This window comes from Athalia rosae, chromosome 2 (genome assembly GCF_917208135.1).
Source record: "Athalia rosae chromosome 2, iyAthRosa1.1, whole genome shotgun sequence".
Lineage (NCBI taxonomy): Eukaryota > Metazoa > Arthropoda > Insecta > Hymenoptera > Athaliidae > Athalia > Athalia rosae.
Window position 1 is genome coordinate 2,817,045 of NC_064027.1, and position 22,884 is coordinate 2,839,928.

The 22,884-nt window shown below is 35.2% G+C and overlaps 1 protein-coding gene across 8 annotated transcripts; it reads right to left on the bottom strand.

The window, feature by feature from the left end:
• Window positions 1-59: 59 nt before the first annotated feature.
• Window positions 60-20,698, bottom strand: LOC105683995 (multidrug resistance-associated protein 1). Of its 8 annotated transcripts, none has more exons than XM_012397026.4 (23): window positions 20,564-20,698; window positions 16,091-16,218; window positions 15,151-15,453; window positions 14,869-15,006; window positions 14,627-14,740; window positions 14,342-14,541; window positions 13,907-14,092; window positions 13,084-13,717; window positions 12,803-12,949; window positions 12,582-12,666; window positions 12,295-12,494; window positions 11,668-12,169; window positions 11,564-11,572; window positions 10,831-11,008; window positions 10,615-10,741; window positions 10,268-10,487; window positions 7,014-7,234; window positions 3,457-3,637; window positions 3,171-3,279; window positions 2,970-3,096; window positions 2,346-2,868; window positions 2,000-2,246; window positions 60-1,882 (listed from the first exon to the last, which is right to left on the bottom strand). In XM_012397026.4, exons 2-23 carry the CDS (start codon window positions 16,133-16,135, stop codon window positions 1,768-1,770), a joined length of 4,611 nt encoding a protein of 1,536 aa, XP_012252449.2. In that variant the 5' UTR covers window positions 16,136-16,218; window positions 20,564-20,698; the 3' UTR covers window positions 60-1,767. The 8 variants fall into 8 exon arrangements, with proteins under 8 accessions (XP_012252449.2, XP_012252454.2, XP_012252452.2 ...); XM_012397031.3 differs by lacking the exon at window positions 7,014-7,234 and adding an exon at window positions 4,506-4,726 and having other exon boundaries at window positions 20,564-20,582; XM_012397029.3 differs by lacking the exon at window positions 7,014-7,234 and adding an exon at window positions 5,952-6,172 and having other exon boundaries at window positions 20,564-20,582.
• Between the last annotated feature and the right edge of the window lie 2,186 nt (window positions 20,699-22,884).

Below are 22,884 nucleotides of genomic sequence, written 5' to 3' on the forward strand. Positions count from 1 at the left end.
ATTTCACTAGGACTAAACCGCGAGGATTTGTAATTGATTGAAATGAGTACAACAGTGTGTAGAGAAAACATGACGTATTTCAATAAGTGCAGTCAATTTACAATATTATTCCATACCAATGAGCATATTGCAGTAAGTTACCTATGTAACTGCCAAAGTAAATTCAGGAATACTTCAAAGGTGTGATAAAAGTACTCAACAATTTTAGGAAATCACGTTTACAAATGTCAATTATTGTCTAAAAATGACTGTATTAAATACTGTTTTGTACAACACACTGTAATTATAAGGTAAGATACACAAGTTATAACGAAAGATAATGCACAGTGTGGGTGAAGAAAAAAATTAATACACCAGTTAAATAAAAAGTATTGTTCAATAACACATTTTTGATAGTATTACGAACGTTGATAAGTACTTTTTTGTTGGGGCCGACAAGTTCAATACTCTGTAATTTCAGACGTAAATTTGCTTGATAGATTACTGTATTACGCTCGCTAGTTTGTGTCTATTATACAGATGATATACATATAGTTTATATAATAGTTGATAACAAGTAGGCACTTTTCTCTCTTTGCACTTGGCACACTGCACACAGTGATAATCCGTTTGTACATAAACATCACCATTGCCAAGAATCGTACTTCTCTTGCACATTCAGTTGATCATTTAACTTATTACAATAAAATTAGTAGCTTATGGATGTATGTATATTAAGTATTTGCAGTTGCCTTTTTCACAGCGATGTTATAAATTGGGAACGAGATAAACTGGGATTCATAAAAACTATCGTCACCTAATAAACCCTATCAAAGAGCGGCAAGATACTTTAGCACTAAAATGCATCTTTATAAAGATTATTTTCGGTAGATCGCAATAACCAGCACTAATCGTGTATCATTGTGCTATAACAGTTTGCAATTTACAGGAACATTAGAAATCGTCAGCTATGATCAATTCAATATCTATCTATAATATTTGATAACAAACTTTGAACTGTGTACATAAGTATAGATACATAATAACGTTCTCAGACCGTATCTGAGATATATGTGCAGTTTTTGAGGTGATTGCTGTTATTGACGTTCAACAAATTGCTTCGATTTACTAGTTTTGATAAACATTGCTCTATTCTTCTCATTAAATCGTAAGTTAAGTTTAAGTACTAGAAACAAAATGTGCGAAGCAATCGAAACTCGCCATGTAAATTTTAAATAGATAAACAGGAAAAATATAACAGAACAAAATGAAGTACAATAGCATGAGTTAAATTAAATTTGTGGCATTTGATTATGTAATCAATTAAGTAGCTTGAAAATTTGTGTGTTTTTGATACTTTAAAATCATGTGATAATAATTTAAGATTACTCGAAATTGAAATACAATATGATGATTACGCTGTTAACATTTAAAAAAATGCAAGTTAAAAAAAAATATATATATCTTATAGAAGAAATCATCTCCCATCACAAGGTAGGATATGCTCACTACAACTGGCAGTATATTAGATACCAACATCCGCGTATTCAGCGAATTTACAGGCCCGTGAAAAGACTTGTTTATGCGAAATCTTGACAAGACGAATCATACTACATGAATTTGATGCGTTTATAATGACGAGTACCTATATTTCACATAGAGTAATCATTATTGTAATGCTGGTATGAAATTCCTTTTCACTTTCAAAAGTATGCCTACAGAAAGTATGTGACTCTCTAATTTCCATAAATTAAGCCATAAGCAATCAATTAGTCACAGATTTAAGCTTTACGCTACCAAACCAGCATCTTTGGCCATGCTGTAAAATGCGCCATTTTTCTTTTGTAGTAGCGCATCTGGTGAATCGAATTCCGTTATAAAGCCTTTGTCGAGGACGATTACTCTGTGAGAAGAAAAAAATAGTGAATAATTATTCATGACTGTAATTTACAATCCTCCCAAACTAGGGACTTGACAACCTTTTTTGAACAAAAAATACCAGTAAATGTATGAATCATACCTATCTGAATCTAGAATCGTGTTCAGCCTGTGTGCAATAGTGAGTACAGTGCAATCTTTGAACTCTTCTCTGATGGTCTGTTGGATGAGATCATCTGTTTCCAAATCAACTGCTGCAGTTGCTTCATCTAAAATCAGTACTTTGGTTTTTCTCAGCAAAGCTCGGGCCAAACAGATCAACTGTCTTTGACCAACACTCAAATTGTCTCCTCCTTCGGTGACTCCGTGCGACAATCCAGTAGGTAATCCTAATAGATGCATCACAATTATATGCATAATCCAATGGTAATGGTTTTGATATGAAGCCATCTACAGACATGATAGATTATGGTCAGTCAGGAACATACCTTTGACGAATTGTTTCAAATGAGCATGTTCTAGTGCTCTCCAAACATCATCATCGCTGTAATGTCCAAAGGGATCCAAGTTTAACCTCAGGGTGCCAGAAAACAGTACTGGATCCTGGGGTATGATTGTCAATCTTGATCTCAAAGCATGAAGCCCCATATCAGATATATCTAAGTCATCTATAAATATCTTTCCATCTGCAGCTTCAATTATTCTGAATAGCGAAAGAGTTAGTGACGATTTTCCCGCTCCAGTTCTCCCAACAATGCCGACTTTTTCACCTCCATTGACAGTGAACGTTAGACCTCTAAGGACGAGATCCAATCCTTCCCTATAACGGACTTTGTAGTCACGGAACTCAACACGTCCTTCGGTTGGCCACTCAGGCGGTGGTGTTCGATCAGGAATTTCCCATGGTGCTTCTTGCGGGGTTTCTCCATACTCCTTTATTCTTTCAACGGCAACTATGTTTGTTTCTACATCGGATGTCATTCGGACTAACCAGTTCAGCGTTTGTGTAATCTGCGTGAGGTATGAATGGTATTATTGATATTGCATTTTTCAATAGTTTTATAATTAAATGCTGGAAATGTAGGTTTAATTGCGTAAATGCAAAATCTCACTTGTAAAGCGTAGCTCACTGATAACCCAACAAAACCTGCACTCAATGTATTTCGTTGAAGCACAGCGAACAGAGCAGAGAAAAATATTATTAAATTTCCGACCATCTCCAGTCTTACAGCTAACCACCTGTGATGAAAATATTTTCCTGAGTCAGTAGCCTCTTAACTTATCACAAATTCCTTCACACGTATTATACTTACCGATTCGCAATTATACTAGGATAATAGCACACCTGGTTAACATCTACTTTGTGTTCAGATTCGCTTATGAACCTGTCTTGAACGCCATATGCTCTGATTGTTGGTGCACCTATTGGAAAAAAAGAGGTATGTTACAAGATGGTAGGATTTAGTTCAGTGGTGTTCCCAGTAAATAATTTTCATATTAAAATTTGTCATAGTGTCAAATCTCATAATATATATACTAAATGGAACCTAATTGTTTAGTTTGTTAGATCAAAAATAATACTAAAGTAATTCAACATACCAGTAACGGATTCACCAAAATGAGAATATATAGGAGATCTAGAAACAGATTCCAATCGCTTCAACTGTCGCGAAGTGGCAACATAGAAGCGCTGAACGAAATAATATATTATTCCTATCGGTAAAATTACTGTCAAGAAAATCGGTGTGCTGTAACTAATTACCACAACAGTAGCAATGACCTGTAATGAAATTAAATTTGTTAAGAAGTTTGTCAAGGACATGAATTTAGATACACTATTTTCGTCACTTATAGATCCAATTAAATAACATGGACTTTTGCATTCCTCTATACACTGGAGACTCGAATACTAAAGATCAACAAAAATATACATTTAGATTCAGATTGCATGATGCAGAGATTTGTTGCTCTGCTCAATTACAAGAATGCAAAGAAACCATGATTTTTATAAGATATATAATATATCACTTCATTTAAGTTAAAGAAGCCGTGCTACTGATACAAATATGTGTCCCACATCATATTTATGCCCATTCACACATATAAATAACAAGATTTATAAATTAAGTGTGGCCCACCAACTTGTACAAAGGCAATGACATTCAATGAAATATCGAGCATAAAACGAACACCATGAACAACAAAACCCAAAGCCTCATTTCCTGAATCTTAGCTTAATTTCATTTTGAACAAGAAGTAACTGCTCTTGGACACAACTATACAAATTAGGTTTAAAAGGGACAAAATTGTTACAATTACACGAGCATGCCTTCCCTCGTATCATTGGTGCCTTAAATTTATTTGAAAAAAAGATTCAAGTGTAAAATAGCAGTGGCGGTTGAAGTATTCAAAAATTCTAATTCACTTGAATAAATTACGAGTGAAATAAATAATGGGGAAGCAATCGCTATTTACTTGACTAAACAAGAAACTTGGTGTGAATATTCCGCAATAAGCAAGATCATGGATGGAAAATGATTGACACTTTAGCAATAGGTCATATGGGTATGGAAGAGTAAGAGATCGAAATCGTTCAGAATCGGTTCTAATGAATCAGCAGCTGGTTCCTGCCAGTTAAGAAAAATTACCTCGAACAGGCAATAGTTGCTATCTGAAATTTGTTGGGGAAGCGAAGTATCCAGCACATCCACATCTTTTGCAAACCTGGAGATAATCCGACCGATGGGGGTCGTGTCAAAGAACGTCAATGGAGCGCGCAGCACTCCATACAGCATCAGTATGTGCATCCGACGAGTAGCCAGCCAACAACCCAGCTGCGGAGCCAAATCACACAAAAAGCTTGCGAACGCTATAACATCAGATACGATCGACCATCATTGTAACCGTGATCATAACAAAATCGTTTGACGATCAATAAAAACTTGCTGTATGCGATAGAACTAACATATAAAATTGACCACATGACTTTAAGGCCAACTTCGTCGATGGACCCAGAAGAAATTCACACATTAATCGGATAAGATCATTGCATCAAAGATTTCTCCTACTATAAACTAGATAAGATAACGAATTAGGCAAATTTTTCATTTTGCATATCTCATTTATACAAGGTGAATGGCGGTACCTGAAAACTGAAGGAGATACAAATAAATGATTCTCACGAAAGTTATTATATTTAGCATCAACTGTTAGATTTAAAAAGAACATTTGTAATCACATAGTCCTTTCTACCGCTAAAAATGTTACAACTTGTAGAGTTATAATTTTTTTGTACCTCCTTTAGTTTAGCGAATGCTCTTACTGATTGATCAAGATGAATTACTCTGCCAATTACAGCAAAGTTGAAAAGTAAGATTGTTGCGGAACGATATCAGCGCATTGAGTAGGATCATAGAAAAAAAGAATTTTCTATTTTGGACTGTGATAATGAAAGAGAATAGATGTAGCAGCATATATTGAATGTTCCTTAATCAATGTATAGTCATTTGTGAAATGAATTATAGGTATTGCATTTATTAGAAGCTTTACTTGATCGAATATCTACTTGCTTGAATATTTCGGCTCATGGGATAAAGTTTGCTGTGGTGGGCTATGATATTTAGAATTAAAATACTAAATAGATATAACATGACACTTTGTCTCATAGTGAAGAAAAACCATGATGGAAGGCAAGCATTGACGTGCAAGGGCTGTACTACAGTAGAAACATTTGTATAATTGTGTCCTCCGCATACAATAGTTAACTTAAATTTTAAGCAATATGAAAGCTGAATATTGTCGATGATTGGCATTGCATTCATGGATAGGAGATCAATTTTAATGGAGTAATCATTGTCATGCATCCTAAAAAGGTGAACAATCATTGCAAATTAATGAATTTCACAGGATGTTGTAGAAATATTTGGCTCGTTAAGATATATATATTTTTTTGGAAAAATTATTCAGGTTCTCTTCTCAAAGAATCAATTTACTCATAAAAATAGTAGTGGCTTAATTCAATTCAAACACATGTATTCTGGACAAGTCGAGATATTCTTGGACGACCAATGATCAGTACACGAGCTTTGGCTTACCCTAAACAACGATGTAATACACTGCATTAGTGTGAATGGAATCTTGTTGTCCATTGTGTCTACGTCTGAGCCAAAACGGCTTAGAATGCGACCAATTGGTAGAGTGTCAAAGATGAACATTGGACTATGCAGTACACTTCGTAAAGCTTGACGATGCATCGTAGCAGATGACCGCAGTGTGCCAATGTGTAATGATGATGCCGCAAAAACTACACCAAGTGCTGTAACACAATACTAAACCCTGACATTTTGTTTATACTACAATACAAAACTCTTACTGTGCAACAATTATTTTCAGCTGAACAATTAACTGAACGACATTTAATGCCACACATTGACCTCATAAACTTGTTACTCACACCAGAGTATAAGCTGCAGAGGATCATAATGTTATCTAACAATAGGAGAAAAAATAACAATTGTCAGCAGATTCCTATGGAATATAAAAATTGTAGGTATAAATGCTAAAACCGTTGGTGACGAGAAATGAGTTGAGTGACTAATAATTTGAAATTAGATATTGTATTTGTAAAAAAGAAAAAAAAGATTTTCGCAATTGTAGCTGCTTAGTTCAAATGAGTCTTCTACTGAGGATGATTGCACATGTATAACATAATTGCATATGACTTAACATGCACTCGAGGCATGACTTTGGGTTCAATATGATTTGCTGGAAGTACAACGCCACATTTTTCGAGTCACAAAAACATGTCATGTCAGTCATTGGAGATGGGTTGCATTGGGGGGATACCTAAACAGCACGTGTGTGATAGAAGCAACACGTAATAACAACCATGATGAATTTCCAGCTGTCTTTCCTTCAGAAAACTTTTTGAAATTTTATTTGTGAAAAACGAGTGGAATTGAAGAATCAAATTATTCGATAATGACCTACACCAGATGCAGTATTTAGCGAATCACCACATATCATATATGATAAAAATACTATACTGAATTTGTAAGCATTGAATTCTGTCAGGTTTGCTGATGCTGTTAAGCTCCAAATTTCACATTTAATCACCCAAGGACGAAACTTTCAGAAATCGAGAATTTCAATCATACCGAAAGGACGCAATATATCATAGATTGAATATTCATGGGCAGAGTGTTATCAATAACATCCACATCCTTGCTGAAACGGTTCAAGATTCTGCCCAATGGAGTTTGATCAAATATAGACAGTGGCATGTGCAGAACGTTGTTCAACATCATTTCCAGGAGTACAGTAGATGCAGTTACTGTACCTGAGGCCAATGCAAACCCATATAGGAGTACTGATATTCCTAGAATTATTAATAAATCGCATTAACAGATTGTCACGAGATTCCTTCTCCACCTGATCGGAGATTTTTTACATAGCTTCAAAGAAAGATAACTAGAAGAATAATTTTTTGAATGAAATGGGAGTGAAACCAGAAGAAATGATGAATGAAAATATTCCATCAAACATAGAATTTGAAATGAAATGCACCATGTTCGTGGGATCATATACCCAACATCCCTACATGATTTTGTAGAATAATATATCTTGCAGAAGTTTAAGCAACCAACTTGACCATTATGAATCAACTCTGAGATGTTTCACAAGCTTCTTGTTCAACCAACGCTATTTTTCAGACCGACATCAGGAGACATTCAGGACATAATAGTGGGATATAGTCTGTCGCAGTGATCTTTTTTTTTCAGTAATCATTATAGCAGTCTAATTTCTTCATCTTAAGAATTTTTTTGATTGAGTACACGATATCCGTTTGGTGATAAACTTGTACTGGTTCACTATAGACTTTAAGATCATGCTGAGTTACAAGAAAAATCATTTTAGTGCAACAATAAAGCGTACCTAGTGTGCATGGTACTCTGTTAATGTACAGAAGCAACAGAACAAATGAAATATTGTAGAATTCGCGACCAAATCTTAATGTACGTTATGAACAGAAGATAAAGTAACCATTGGTGGACCGTTCAAGAAAATTAAATTGTGCTTTGTGTTTATATTAGCCGAGATCTATTGAAAGTCCCACATACCGATACCAGGCAAAGTAACAGGGCTCTACAATTTGGCGGTAAAATATTGTCTAGAACATCAATGTCTTTTCCAAGACGATTTAATATTCTGCCCGATGGTGTAACATCAAAGAATCCAACAGGGGAACGTAGTACACCAAACAATATTTCCTGATGAAGTATCTTGCTACTGCGAACGCAGCCAATACCCAACGCAATGTGTGCGAAGAATACAAATATTGCTGAAATTTGTTTGAATGATACATTAAGTATTCCTAGAATGTAATGATACTGACATGTTACGCCAGGATGATTATTATCTAAATTTATATAGTTCGAATGTTTCGGTATTAAATTTGATCTTCTTTCTATTCTTTCTTTTTGTTCTAATATTCGGAAAGAAATATAAACAACCAACATTTCAATGATCATTAATAATGCCTAATTCTACTTGATTAATTGAAGTTTATCAACATTTGTCAGCATACTGTCTTTTTGTCAAAAAATTGTTAAGCGTTGGTATTATTTTCTACTATCTAGGGTTGATAAAAACATGCATGTTTTCTAGGTGACTATAAATCTTACTGGACACCCTGTCATCATAAAATGGTTGCAATCTGCGTAACTTTTGAGCATATTTACAATGATTGTAAAATAGCTAGAACTTCACCAATGATGAGGTGAATGATCATATAATTTGAAGAGTGCTATATTCTATTGTGCTGTATCTTTCAACATGCTATACAGATTTTTGAAGTAAATGATATACCTAACGTGGTATTGTATTGAGAAAGCAAAATTTGATATGAATGGGATACTCAGCGCTTTGTACCTCATGATATTGTATACAGCAATGATTTTGTGTAAATGAAAAAAAGATTATGGAATTAGATATTTACCTAGCCTCAGCACAATGAAGTGTATGTACAGAATTTAGTCAACGTATACAATTATTGTCAAGACATTGACCTATTTAGTCACACATCTAACATCCCGAACCATTTGCGATTTTCATTTTAATCACCCACAATCATTGAAGTATATAGTATATACGTTATTATTTTTTTTTGTCATTCCATTGAACTCTGCATTGTTTGCTTTATCTATGAAGGTTTTTTTCTAATGTATCAAAATGCGAGGCAGATGCAAGATAAGAAGATTGGAAAAATCAGTTTCAATTTTTCATGCTCACTGTATTTTTTATAAAACCCAAGATATTTAACACAGGTACTTTTTGAAATGAACAAAGTCGGAAAATTTCTTTGATATACATTGCCTAATTTCATTTGAAAATTATTGAACAGCAACACATTGTCATGAAGTCAGAAGATTTTGAAAAGTTGTATTGAACTTGCATCTGTTAAAAATTAGTTTTTTGATGGTAATGAAGCGGAATAATACCAAATAATCATAGGGAACGCCGAGAAAAGAAATTGCTGGTTTTATTTTCACGAAAAATAAATTCTTGTTCATCATACCAAAAAGCAAGATATATGTATAATGTGAGATAAATAATGATGAACCAAATGAAAATAAATGATAATTGATGTATGTTAACTTTGGAAGATAGCCAATCAGACACAGCAAACCACACATGGTTTGTTTTAGAAAAAATCCAACATGCAATCCATTAACATAAATTCAATTAGCTTCGAATAATATACAATACCACATTTTTCACTGGGCAGTGTGTTATTATGAGGCACATAATATTATCCAGTATTGAAGGATGATGGTAGTTCCATGATAAATGTTGAGATTTCAATTAATATGCAGTGGGATACTTATTGGAGTCATCTTCAAGAAGTATCCCTAAGCCAATACTCGAGACAATGAGATTTGAACTTCATATTATGCTACGATAAATATTTAGTTGCTTTTAATTTTTTTAACTTCTCAGAATGTACGTATGACTGATGCGAATTCAAGAGTCAAAGTGCATCTTGTAGAAATATTTTGGGTTCAACAGCTTTTAAGTGGGAGCGTTTAGAATATTTGCATTTGCAATTGATTTCTATTGTGAGGTATATATTATTAAAATTATTCCTCAAATTATTCCTCAAACCCTAAATGCTCGATGTAGGGAGAGATTATGACATGAAAATATTATGAATTCATTAGCTTATGCGTTTTAGCCATGATATAATTTCATATCATTTGCGATCCAAAAAGTTCACAACTGGCAACATCATTCGATTTTGGTGGAACCGCATGTCACGTAATAAGCATATGGCGCATACATGTATGAATTCGAAATACATGTCCGTTCAAATGTTGAAAGTCATTAGTATTTATTGTTTGAATAAACTTACCTTGACCACAACCAAGAGCTCCATACACTCCGAGGTACATGTCCCGTTTACTAGTGTCGGTAACACCGTTGACCACTGTTGTATTGTCGTCTGACCAAGCAGTGAGCCACACGTTAGAACCAATACTGAATGTTTGGAATACTGCGTTCATCACAATTGTGGATATCGATAGGAACCAGCCGATTGAACGCAGATAATGAGAATAAACTCTCCATTTGACCTGAAATAGGAGGGTGATAAAATGAAGAGCGTCAGAAGCATGCCCTTCGGAAGGGTTCAATAAATCTCAATCCAATTACTAGGTTCGATAGTTAGGGAAATGGTATATCAAAAAATGTGAAACTTACACTACCAGTTTCCGCCTTTTCAATTTCAATAAGCTTCTCTCCGGCTTTTTGTGGTTGCAGTTCTTTTTCTTTTACACTGTTTCCGCGATGAAGGGTAAGGGAGTGCTGACTGTCTATCGAATGTTGTCTGTAAGAGAATAACTATATTTTAGACCGTTCATAACGACATATGGATTTATATGATATCTTAATACGTATAATACGATTTCTCATTACCGTCCAAGTGAACCATTTATTGAGTGTTTCTCATGCAAAGACCCAGAGTCGCTATGACTTTCAGACACCTTAGATATGGCTCTTGATAGTTTTTGCTGCAATTCATCGGCACCCATCGTGGATTCGAGTTGTTGCTTGATTTCGTCAAGATCTGCCTCCGATACCGAATCAGCCTCCACTATTTTATTATCGTAAAAATAAGTTGACAAATAACGTATGGAGGAATTTTGTGTTAAATTTGCAACAAGTGATAGTTACAAACAGACGCCATTGATATTTGATAAAGCCATGCATCACATAATCAAATTTAGTAAAACCGGATGCGTAATCACAAATGAAACGAAAATAATATAAGTGCATGAGTTGGTTATCAAATCGGCTTGGATTAATAATGTAGCCACCATGGTAGCTAAGTATAATAATGTGATCCTCTGATACACGGTTGTGAAAACGTTGAGAGAAACCCCCAAGCTCGAGCGATATAAATTTTTTTTAGTTGTAAAACAATTACTAGCTATGAGCAATGTACCTAGATAAATCTGTCAGTGAGTAATAAAAAGAATCAAAGCATTTAGTGCCACCTTGTCGTACAAGATGAACCTTCATTCCTGAACTTTTATTCCCTCTCTGGTAGATTTCAAGTTCAAATCAGTCAAGCTTATAACTGATAATTGTCAGACATAAAAACAAGTAAAAATTCCCAAAAATTATGATTACTTTTTTGTTGACTTACGATTTCCAACTTGGCCCCATGAAAAATAGAACCATATTAATAAACAATAAGGAATGTTCGAGTAGAACACATGAACAATTACTTGATACAGAGTTAGTGCATACCTTCCTGGAGATGCTGTACTAGGAACTCAGCAAAGGCACCTTTCTTCTCCAATAGTTGTTTGTATGTACCCTGTTCCGTTACTTCCCCATCCTTCAGGACAATAATATTATCGACCTCGGGCAAATAAGTAATTCCATGTGTTACCAAGACTCTAGTTTTCTTCTTCAACATTCCAGTGGAGCCAATAACATTTTCAAAAATATGTTTCCCGACATGAGAATCTACAGCACTCAAGGGATCGTCCATGAAATATACGTCTGCGTCGTTGTAGACTGCTCGGGCCAAGGATACTCTCTGTTTTTGACCGCCAGATAAGTTGATACCCTTTTCACCAATTTCAGTTTGATCTCCGGCAGGTAACATGTCAAGATCTGGCTTTAGCGCACAAGCCTCAATAACTCGATTGTATAGAGGTTTGTCCAGTGTTTTGCCAAATAAGATATTATCTTGTAAAGTTGCATTTTGAATCCAGGCTTGTTGAGACACATACGCGATTGAACCCTATTTCAATTTTTGATGTTGTTAATTAACAATGACCATATAAAACAAATGCAATGAGGTTTGAAAAAAAAAGATGGAAGGTATGTCACATCAACACCAATTCAAAATTGAGTGGATTGCCTTACCTTGGTGTTTACTCTGCCACTGATTCGATCCATTTCACCAAGAAGAGCTGACACTAAAGAGCTTTTTCCAGAACCAACCGAACCAACTAATGCTACCAGATGGCCCTGCTGTACCTGGAGATTGATATTACGTAGAACAGGCTTTTCCGATTCTTCGGCACCCCATGTAAAAGTTCCATTCTCAATGATTAGTGGATTCACTGAAACCAGTGTGTTATACATCCATTATTGTATTTGCAACACAAATCAATTGAAGTGTATCAATCATAATAACTATTATAATTTACATTCAGATTGGTCATGTTGTACGTTGTTGGGATCCAACTCTTCTGTATTCATGAATCTGTTGATACGCTTGACAGACACTGATGCCTGGAGAAAGGTAGAGGTAATTTTTCATTAGTGCTATCAGATTTTTTGCAGCCAAGAGTATGCTGTTTCATGGAAATCTGTTTTTGATGGGCAGATATAACAGAATCCAATAATTTTAATTTGATACGTGACTCACCTGCACCATGTTGCTGATCATCATAGGCAACATAGAGAGCGGGAACCTGAGGATATTGAACAAGCTGAGGGAAACAAAGGCTGTGGAACTGTCCAAGACGTTCTTCTCATCCGAAAGTACATAGGTGGCAAACGAAACTAGAGAAACCTAGGCCAATTGACAAGCAAATCATATATTAAGGGACTAATAACATAAAGACACACATAAGGGTCTTTAATTGAGTGTATCTCGAGGTGTATCTATAATGCGGAATTAATTGCAAGTAAACTATTAGCACTCACCAAGAAAGGAGCACAAGACCAGATGAAGCTTGTTCCGGCATTGAGATAAGCAGCCTCTTTCAAAACCTGAATCTCTTTATTTCTGATTTTTAGGATCTGCTGTTCGAAAGATGGTTCCCAGGCATACAGCTTGAGGACTTTGATACCATTAAGTACCTCGTTCATCAACTTGACTCTGTCATCTTTACTTTTCATTTGTCTGATTTGCAATGTTTTGGTTTTGTTGGCAATTACTGCGTTAATTGGAATTAGGATGATCATAACCGCCAAACCAGCCAATACAGACGGCCCCAAAATGTCCCATAAAAAGTACAGAGCTAGAGCAATCTGCAAAGGCGCTGACCAAATCATGCTTATGTATGCAGTCAGATCCATGAATCTTTGAGCGTCTACTGACATCAGATTTACTATTTCGCCAACAGTCGACTCTTTGCGAGCAGCATTTGACATTCTCAAAGCTTTTCTATAGATTGCTGCGATTAGTGCTGTCCGAATTCGCAATCCAACCAAAAACATTCGGTTGAAATACTGAGACAAGACAAGAGTCTGGATAGCTGCTGTCAAGAAAAGCAGGATGGCATACATGTAGCCCTTCCATAATTCTTCTTTGCCAGATATGAAAGCCATCAGTAACCTGAACAACGGAAATCGAACCATGAATAAAGTCAATGAGCATAAATAATAGATTAAGACATTTGTATTACAGACTACAGCCGAATCTAGTGCTGTATGTTTCCAAAGAGCTCTCATTCAAGTCGAAAAATAATGTTTGATAATGTCTTAGGTAACTGAAATTTTCATCGACATTGAATATTATACATACTTCAATATTTGAGGACTGGCAAATGTTAAAATATCCTGCGAAAATTTCAAAAAGGATCCAAAGATGAATGTCCCTCCAAATGCTTTGCAGAGAGCTGGCAAGATCGAAGCAACTTTTTTTTTTCGGGCTGTGTTAAAATCAACCTGCCCAGATGACTTCCTGAATGATGCCTTCACATTTTGCGCACTGAAAAGGATTAGCTCAACAATTATGCAATTCCAAGATATTATGCAAGTTATGAAAATTCAATGCTAGTTTCTACATCCTTACCCAAAATATGTCCAAAACAGCCTTGATAGCAAAACGAATGAAAATGAAGTGTACAAAATTCTTAATTATTTTTTTTTCATAAACTTTTTGAAGAATATATTGATCACTAATAAACCAGAATGGGCATGAGAAAACTAAAAATTTTACACAGGAGTATAAACGTACTTATCCGTTTTTCTCAAAGTCTCCAACCAATATTTGTCGAATTTTGGTATAATTTCACCAGCTGTATCTTCAGGGTTCATGGACCAGAGATCATTTGTTTCAAGAGGTTTCTTGAAACCTTTCCATGCCATGCTATCGAACCAAGCAAATAGAATCTTTGATGGAAATGAAGAATTTGTTTCAGGACATGGTCGTTCTTCCTGCAAATAATAACTATCATTAGTCAAATTCAAAACCAATAGTAGAATGAAATAAATTTGGAGGTAAGGTATTCGAGATCTTTACCGGTGGATAGTCAGAAAACTTTGGTGTTCCATCAACGAAAAAGTTCAACAAAAACATGATTAAAACCACTGGATAATAAATCATGTAAGACACATATGAATAACTCTTCTCCACCTGAATCAAAAATGTAGTTACATTAAATGCTGCTTCCATGATTGTTCATTGCTTTAGCTTACTTGACATCCATATTAATGAAAAGAGACTATACATGAATATCTTAGAAAAGATTCATCGAATCTCACCTGTGTGGAAGACCCATTGATTAAACTTCTGAATTGAACGGCCCCACACAGACCAAGGAAAAACCAAAATAGGAAAAGTAAACCAGACGTCCGCATTCCATACTTTTTGTTGTATATTAACAGGACTAACGCCAAAGTCTGTTGAAATGAATGATAGAATACGTAATTACTACTGGTATATGAACAATGTCAAGACTGACATTAATCTGACTTATGTGTTATTTGCCAAATATTATGATATTATATTTAAAATGTTGTCACATCACAATTAGAAATACTCACAAAGCTGATGATCTTGATGAGTGGAGTATAATATTCCACGTTATATTGCCGCTCTTCATGAATACCGGCATGGATTGCCTTGCCGAGATCGACGATAGATAGTACAATTAAGAATAAGTTGAGTATTAATTTTGACACATTTATCCATGTGAATGGTATATTTCTCCTTTTACTGTTCAAAATGTAATATGTTTCTAGAGAACAGAATGTCCAGAGAAAAGCGCACGGGGTCCAAATTAAAACTGTTCTCTGAAAACATTCTGATAAATCAGGAGTTTCCGTATTCCAAACTGAATCGTAATCCTAGAAGAAACATCAATAATTCAATATAGTCTTGATTTCGCTGAATGGATTGAATTGCTATAATTGGTCTTTGACGTTGTACGTTGAATATTTGATCACTTATGGGTATAATCTTTTAATCAATAAAAAGATATTAACAAATATTGAGGAAGTCAATCAAATAATTAAAAACAATGTATAGCACTATGTAAATTGACTTTTTAACTAGTCACGGTAAAGATCATATGTATCAAAATAAAGAATTTGTAAATTTTTGACTGATTTCCTAAACTTGAATACATCAAATCTAAAAAAAAAAGGGATAAAAAATATTTGGTCTGATGATTTTTAAAGGGTCTGCTGCCTGAGATAATCTCATGGGAAATCTAAACCTGGCTGTTACGAATAATAGCAATACAGAATTTGTAGATTCTGAACAAGTACATGAAAGAAAAATATGTAAGGTTGAAGCGCTCTGTCGAAAAACTTATGAAGTTGTACTTGGCTTAAAATGACAAAGTAGTTTGATTTAACTTTCTCTATGAATGTGAATATGACATGTATATTTAAGAAATTTGGGTAAAAATTAGTTTCACGTTCAAGTTTTTTCATCGATGTAGAATTCGCTCGTAAAATGGAATTTTGGCAAAACACTTACCCAAAACTCAGAGCCACAAAACTGATCCAATGAGTGGTTTACCATGTTGGCGCATTTATTTTTTTATTTAATAAGTTGATTGCCAATTCGATTGTCGTGTACCCCGACCATCCAGCTTTCAGTTTATTCTACAAATCACAATGAAATCATATTTTTTATCGATGAAAAACTGAATTCTACAGCATCCTGAATATTATTACACGTGGTATGTACCAACGGTTGTAGTATACTGAATACCGTTATACACAGATCACGAATTACTCTAATAGTAGAATAGAAGTAAGAGCGCGCAAAAGGGAAATGCGGCTTTGGAACGACCTTCATCCATCGATAACAAATTTATTGAGAGTGCGCATCACCTCAAAGTACCACAAGAGCTGTTAAGAGGGACCTAGGTTTGCAATTTATTGCGAAACCTGGCGACACGGGAGTTTTGAATATTCCATATTCGGAAAGTAATACGTTACTTTCGCGATATAAGTTTAATAAGTAATGGTTTATTTAGTCCCACGCTTACTGCTGAATCAAGTCTAGAACGAGAATGAAATTTCATCTAATTATGAAATAAAGCATAATCCATGGAATCATTCGACAAGCCGTTTATTAGATAATACCAGTCCACTGTATATGACATTTATCGTTGACTGATATACAACATTACTAAACAACGTACGCACATTATTATACTGATAGTGCCTCGTGATTCGCAAAAATGCACGACAAGAATAGTGTGTTTTTTTCGAGGGAGCTCCATGAGCGATAAGAAGCCAATCAATTTTTAAACTGGGCCTGATTAGATAAGAGTGGATCTAGTATCAGATTCGGGAATACTTCATAGCAGATTTATCTGATGATTCACTATAAATATTCGTCAATAACTGTAATTGTACGTAGATATTTTACGAAGGGTCTTTTTTATTACCGTCGCAATTAATTTATCGTCGATTTCCATGCTAGATATACATCACCTTTAATGAGTCGTTTTTAGTTCGTACAAGATACGGAAACTCGGAGATAAAAGCATATCTGAAGGCTCACAAATTACACGATGGTGCCGTTGCGTAATATTGCACACTGAATTCTTTACGGATCTACCAACGATTTTCTCATACATTCTATCCGATTTAATATCGCTGAAATGAAACCAAATAAAAAAACCTCATGAAGACAGAGAAACTAAACTATTTGACGCATACATATACTCATATATCGGCAGACAATCTATAGCTGTTATCATATATTTTATCCGCAGACATGCTTAGACAGTAAGTTATTCATAAATCATACAGTTTATGAAATGACATGATATTATGTGAAATATATATCAGAACCACCGGCATTTTCATTATTTATTCTCCTTGAGAAGGCACTTGATCTTAACAGATCTGCTGCAGCAGTTGTATGGAAGAATATTCATTTAACAATCCGCGTCCACGGTCGGGTGGCCGCATAATTGTCAATTTGACCTACAGATTGACTTTGAATGAAGTGTTACATACACAAAATGGAAGAGCTGACCGTGTTCATCAGTGTGGAATGCGTGGTCGAAAATATTCGAGACACGGTGTATGTATGAGAGTGGTGACTTTCAGATAATGTGAAATGCTATTTTCTTTCTGTTTCTTCGCGTTTTATCCCAGTCTGTTTGATTTCGTTCAGATGCCCTCCCTAGATTGTTCAACCTTGCAGGACTGAGCCGATGATTCATAATGTACACTTTAAAGAAAAATTATTATCGTCTCAGCGTAAACGGACTGCATGGAAAACCGCTGCTTTAAGTTTCGCTATTGCGAAAACTATACAAATATGAAAAACGGCTCATTGTCAGCTTTCACGCCGTAGCAACAAAATGATCTGCAGTTTTCAAGAACCACCTGCATATTTGAAATATTTAGACGGTTCCTCAAGTTTAAGACAGTGTGTGCCATTTTTATTGGAGTCATTGATTAGAAATCTAGATCGTTAGTGTAAGAATTCGATTGTATGTACAATATGATGCAATTGGACCACACCTTAAGACTTTACCATAGTGTTTATCCGGAAATAATTATCTCCCTAACTTTCGTCAAAGGTCTTGCTCTATAAATTACAAGATACTGATTGAAAAGTCGTAGAATATATCAGTTGTTCTGAATTCAGCATAATGTTTTTGGTATTCAACGTAGATAATATCAAGAGGAATTACATATTTGCGGTTGAAAAAGAAAAAAAAATGTTAATGGCAAAATACGCGGCTTCGAGCATTAAGTTTTGTTAAGTAGCTCTCTCAATTACATTTAGCTTATAACATAAGTATATACTATATTTTACTTATATAAAAACGACCATCGCTTCCAATTTATGAGATTCATTTACATCACAACTCGCAAGTGCAAAAGCAGGGCCTTCGTATCAGTTCATGTGACAACGGAACATTTGACACCCCATACCTATACATGAGTTAAAAATCATCGAAAGCAATGACAGGTGTTCAGAACACCGCAATCGTTATAACACGATAAGTGTTAAATCTGATTCAAAGCTTAGAGAATGCAGATAATCAAAAATTAATCAGCTTAGTATATCGGTATATCATTAGAATCATCCGTATACAGCACACACATCATACAAACTGATAAACGTCATATAACATCGAGTGGAATCAAGTATACCGGATAATGCCAACAACCGCGTCACTAAAATACGTCTTCAATTACAATATCATTACGTAAGGTCAATAACTCTGAGGTAGTCTCATTATTGGACAAGGCAATATGATTTCTTTATACATTACGGAGCAATTCGTGTACAGCATTATTGGAGCTTCAATTTGTCCCAGATTCAAAATGCCACAAATATCTGGCAGGCTACAGATAAGATAACTATTCAGGTATGACTTCCGAAATATCAAAATCAAAATGTGCAACAATTGTCAACTATTATGTTCAAAATGATAATATTAACCGCCAGCCTACGGATATCCACAATTAGCGGTAATTCGCTGCCGCGAACAAGGATGTTTGTTAGATGCCAGGCATTTAATTCAAATTAAATATATGCATATACATAAAAGTCAGTCAGAATTCAACCTTGATGTTAGCCGTATTCAAGTGTTTGTTTTAATTATGTTATACAGCGATGTTCGGCGTTAAGACAAATTTTTTCTTCAGTTTATGTGAAGCTTTGTGGCGTGATGAGTATATTGTGTAAACCTATACATATATACGAATGAACTCTGTACACGTAACCGCGATGACGAAGCTGAAATAGCTTGTTTTATCAAAGAGATATTATTATAATCATCACAAAGAAGAGTAGCTGCAGAATATAATTGTCTCCGATACAATGGTGTTGTTTTGAATTAAAAAAATATTCGAAGTTGTGACTACAAATCTATTAAAAGATCAGAGTTATACGTTTCACGTAATTTGTGAGAACCTGCATGGTTACTGTGTGGCACAGAAACTATACAATACATGTGTAATCGGATGAAATGTCGCAATCCATAGACACTTGCGAGATCGGATCTATGCGAAATAATCTACATTGCTGAGTAGGAGTGGCCATTGTGGTACAAATATAATCGAGTCGGATGTATCTTTCGCGTTACGTTGACGAAAAATTTGCCAGCTATTCTATTAAGAAAAAACGATGGGTTTGGTGTAATATATTAATTTTACCTCAGGTGTGTATAATAAAGCGTTTAACTTATCACACACGTGAGAATTGGCGCCGAGGAACGGTACTTGAAGTTACGTATTAAATTATGTAGTTAATATGCTGCAAGTACATACATATACCAAGCACTGATTTCAGAAAGTCAGAATCAACTCGACTCTATCGATAGAGATCGACCCTGTTGCGCAAAACTCATTTTAGAACGACAGAGATGTTTGTTCATTCAATAATTTTCATTCGCTGTAATGATTATTGTTCATACTGTAAAATATACTTTATACAGGTATGAATTAGTCGGGGTGAAAGAATTTTTACACGCCTGCAGATTACTAAAATGAAATAATAAGTCAGAAAAAAGACAGAGAGGTATAATCACGAACCGCAAGTTGTACTATTCGACGGATAATGCTGTTCTACTTAGATACAGCTGCCAATTATTTGTGTAGTTGTACTTCGAGCTTCGCGGGAAAGCCCTCCGCGAGCCAAGATCATACCGTTATATTCGGGGAAGAACATAATGGTTAGCGTTTTTTATATTAAGAAATACTAAAACACGAACGGTATACTATGCCGAAATTTTAATCAGGCTTTAAATGAAAAGGAAAAAGTAAGTAAGCGAAAAACAAGTCGAGATAACAATAGTTATAGCCAGCGTAGGTAAATAGAATGGCATACAAAACCTGAATAGAGCGTAATATTATAACTTGAAACTTTCAAATTTAAATCCTCCAGATGATATCCACACTGTGTTATTGTAACTTATTCAACAGTTGTAGTTAAACAATCGCATTATGAAAATTAATTATCAATTCGTACCCATTCGAAATTCGAACGGTCGTAACGTGCTTCAATTCCAGATTTTAAGCCAATCTTCCAGCCACGACACTTGTTCCCTTCGGTACCGAGTGACGACTGACGATCAACATTTTAGATTGGCCGACTGGACTAATTGTAAGTCTGCATGGACAACAGATGGTGGGGATATTTAGATAACCCATTCGGATAACCGATATATTATGCTTTTTTCCAGTTATTTTATCCTCGCAGGACCGTCAATATTGGATGTATTTACTAAGTGAGTTGATATACTTGATAAGTACCTGGTACATAATATACAAGCTTGCAAACTGCCAACTACCACAGTTGCAGTTTGCGGAATCCATATCTTCGTTTACCTTGGAAGGTCATAAAAACAACCCTATAGAATATAGTCAGGTACAAATATGGCGAAGGAACAAGTCTGCATGTTGATATTGCCTAATATTACGTTTGAGATTGCAATACACTTCAGAACCGATAATCTTGATTATAATAGAGCACATATGGCATAATTAGGATTTAAATTTAAAAATGTATAACATGGCATCTTCTGGCACGGTGCTCTTTCTCCCCTATCCATCGTAATATCACCAAAGGATATCATAATCCTAACGAATAATATGTTCAGTTACGGTGGCGCAATATTCTCTAAAATTGGTCATTCCAACAATGACTTGTAATACAAGGCAAAGGACGAGACAATCTCGAGATAGCGGGTGGGTACAATACCGTTATTGGTCAGAGCGTACGATGAGTAAAGTGCTTCAGCTGGCGAGTCATCGTTCAGATGGCTCATTTCGAATGATTGGGCTCGAGTTTTTATTTATTGCTATTAGTATTGGTAACACAGTCGCAATTCACCAACGCCCATTGATCTATTGCCAATTTTATGTATTTTGTTAATTCGCCCACGGCATTAGCAGCTGGAATCAGCTCGAAGATAGCATTTCGTGGTTCATACTACTATGGGAGCACATCTAATGAGAATGGTTTAGAGATATTAATACGCACAACCGCACAGTTATTCGGTGCTGGAACAAAATAATTTTCTAGAGTTGCGTATTTTCCGGTAATTTAGGCCTGTATAGGATGACGCAGCAAATTATTGTTGGCCCTTCATCGTATTTGCGATATGAAGCTCATTAGTCCCAGAACGAACAGAATTAGTCTGTAAAAAATTTTTTGGCCCTGGGCGATAAATCATCATCATATAAAAATCTGCGGTACCGTAGATATTGGTACCATCACCAATTCACAACGACCGCTTGACGCGAACAGTTGTAAAAGATACTGATTGTGAGCACAATAGGACTGATTGTGAATAAACCCGTATTTCACTTATATGGGGCATACCACGTCAAACGGGCCAGTTTTTTCAAAATATTTAACGAACTTGATGAAGCTTTTTCGACATCGTGAGGGGTCTCAGAAATCATGGTCAGACCATTTATATGCTCTTATGGACACCAAAAGTCGAAATTTCTAAAAGTTACGGTTTAAAATTTTTTTTTTAATTCTTGAAAATTAGTTCATAGCCTCTACTTCAACTCCTGTAAATTTCCAAATGGACTAAGATTCAGTAAAACGTAAAATAGCTGTCGATTGAATTGAGTTGGGAATAAATCCCATCAAGATATTATAGGTATACATCATTGTATTGTTCAATATATCTATGGAGATATCCTTGATTTTTCAGCATTCAGAGCGATAAGTTGACGGTAACTCGAACAATTTTATACATAGATCAATTTGGCTTTCAGATTCCGATTCCTGAGATCGAAAAACATTAGGATATTATAAAAACTCCGATTAAAAAAATTGTTGATTTTTGACCCCAAAATTGAAAAAATGCCAAGGGGTACCCCTTTGGATTTTTTCGATTTTTGGGCCAAAAATGAAGTATTTTTAAAATCGATTGTAGGACACTTATTTCATGTATTTTGACCCCAGGAGCGCGAATCCGTCAGTCAAATTGAGCTACGAATTTTTCCCACCGAGATATCTCTATTTTTCTGCCCCAAAAAGCGAAGAATCGGCGATAATTCGATCATTTTTACAGATAGATCAATTTGGCTTCCGGATTCGGATTCCTGAGCTCAAAATACGTAAAAGTAGCATATAAACCCCAATTAACAAAAATATCGATTTTTGACCCCAAAATTGAAAAAAATCCAAGGGGTACCCCTTTGGATTTTTTCGATTTTTGGGCCAAAAATGAAGTATTTTTAAAATCGATTGTAGGACACTTATTTCATGTATTTTGACCCCAGGAGCGCGAATCCGTCAGTCAAATTGAGCTACGAATTTTTCCCACCGAG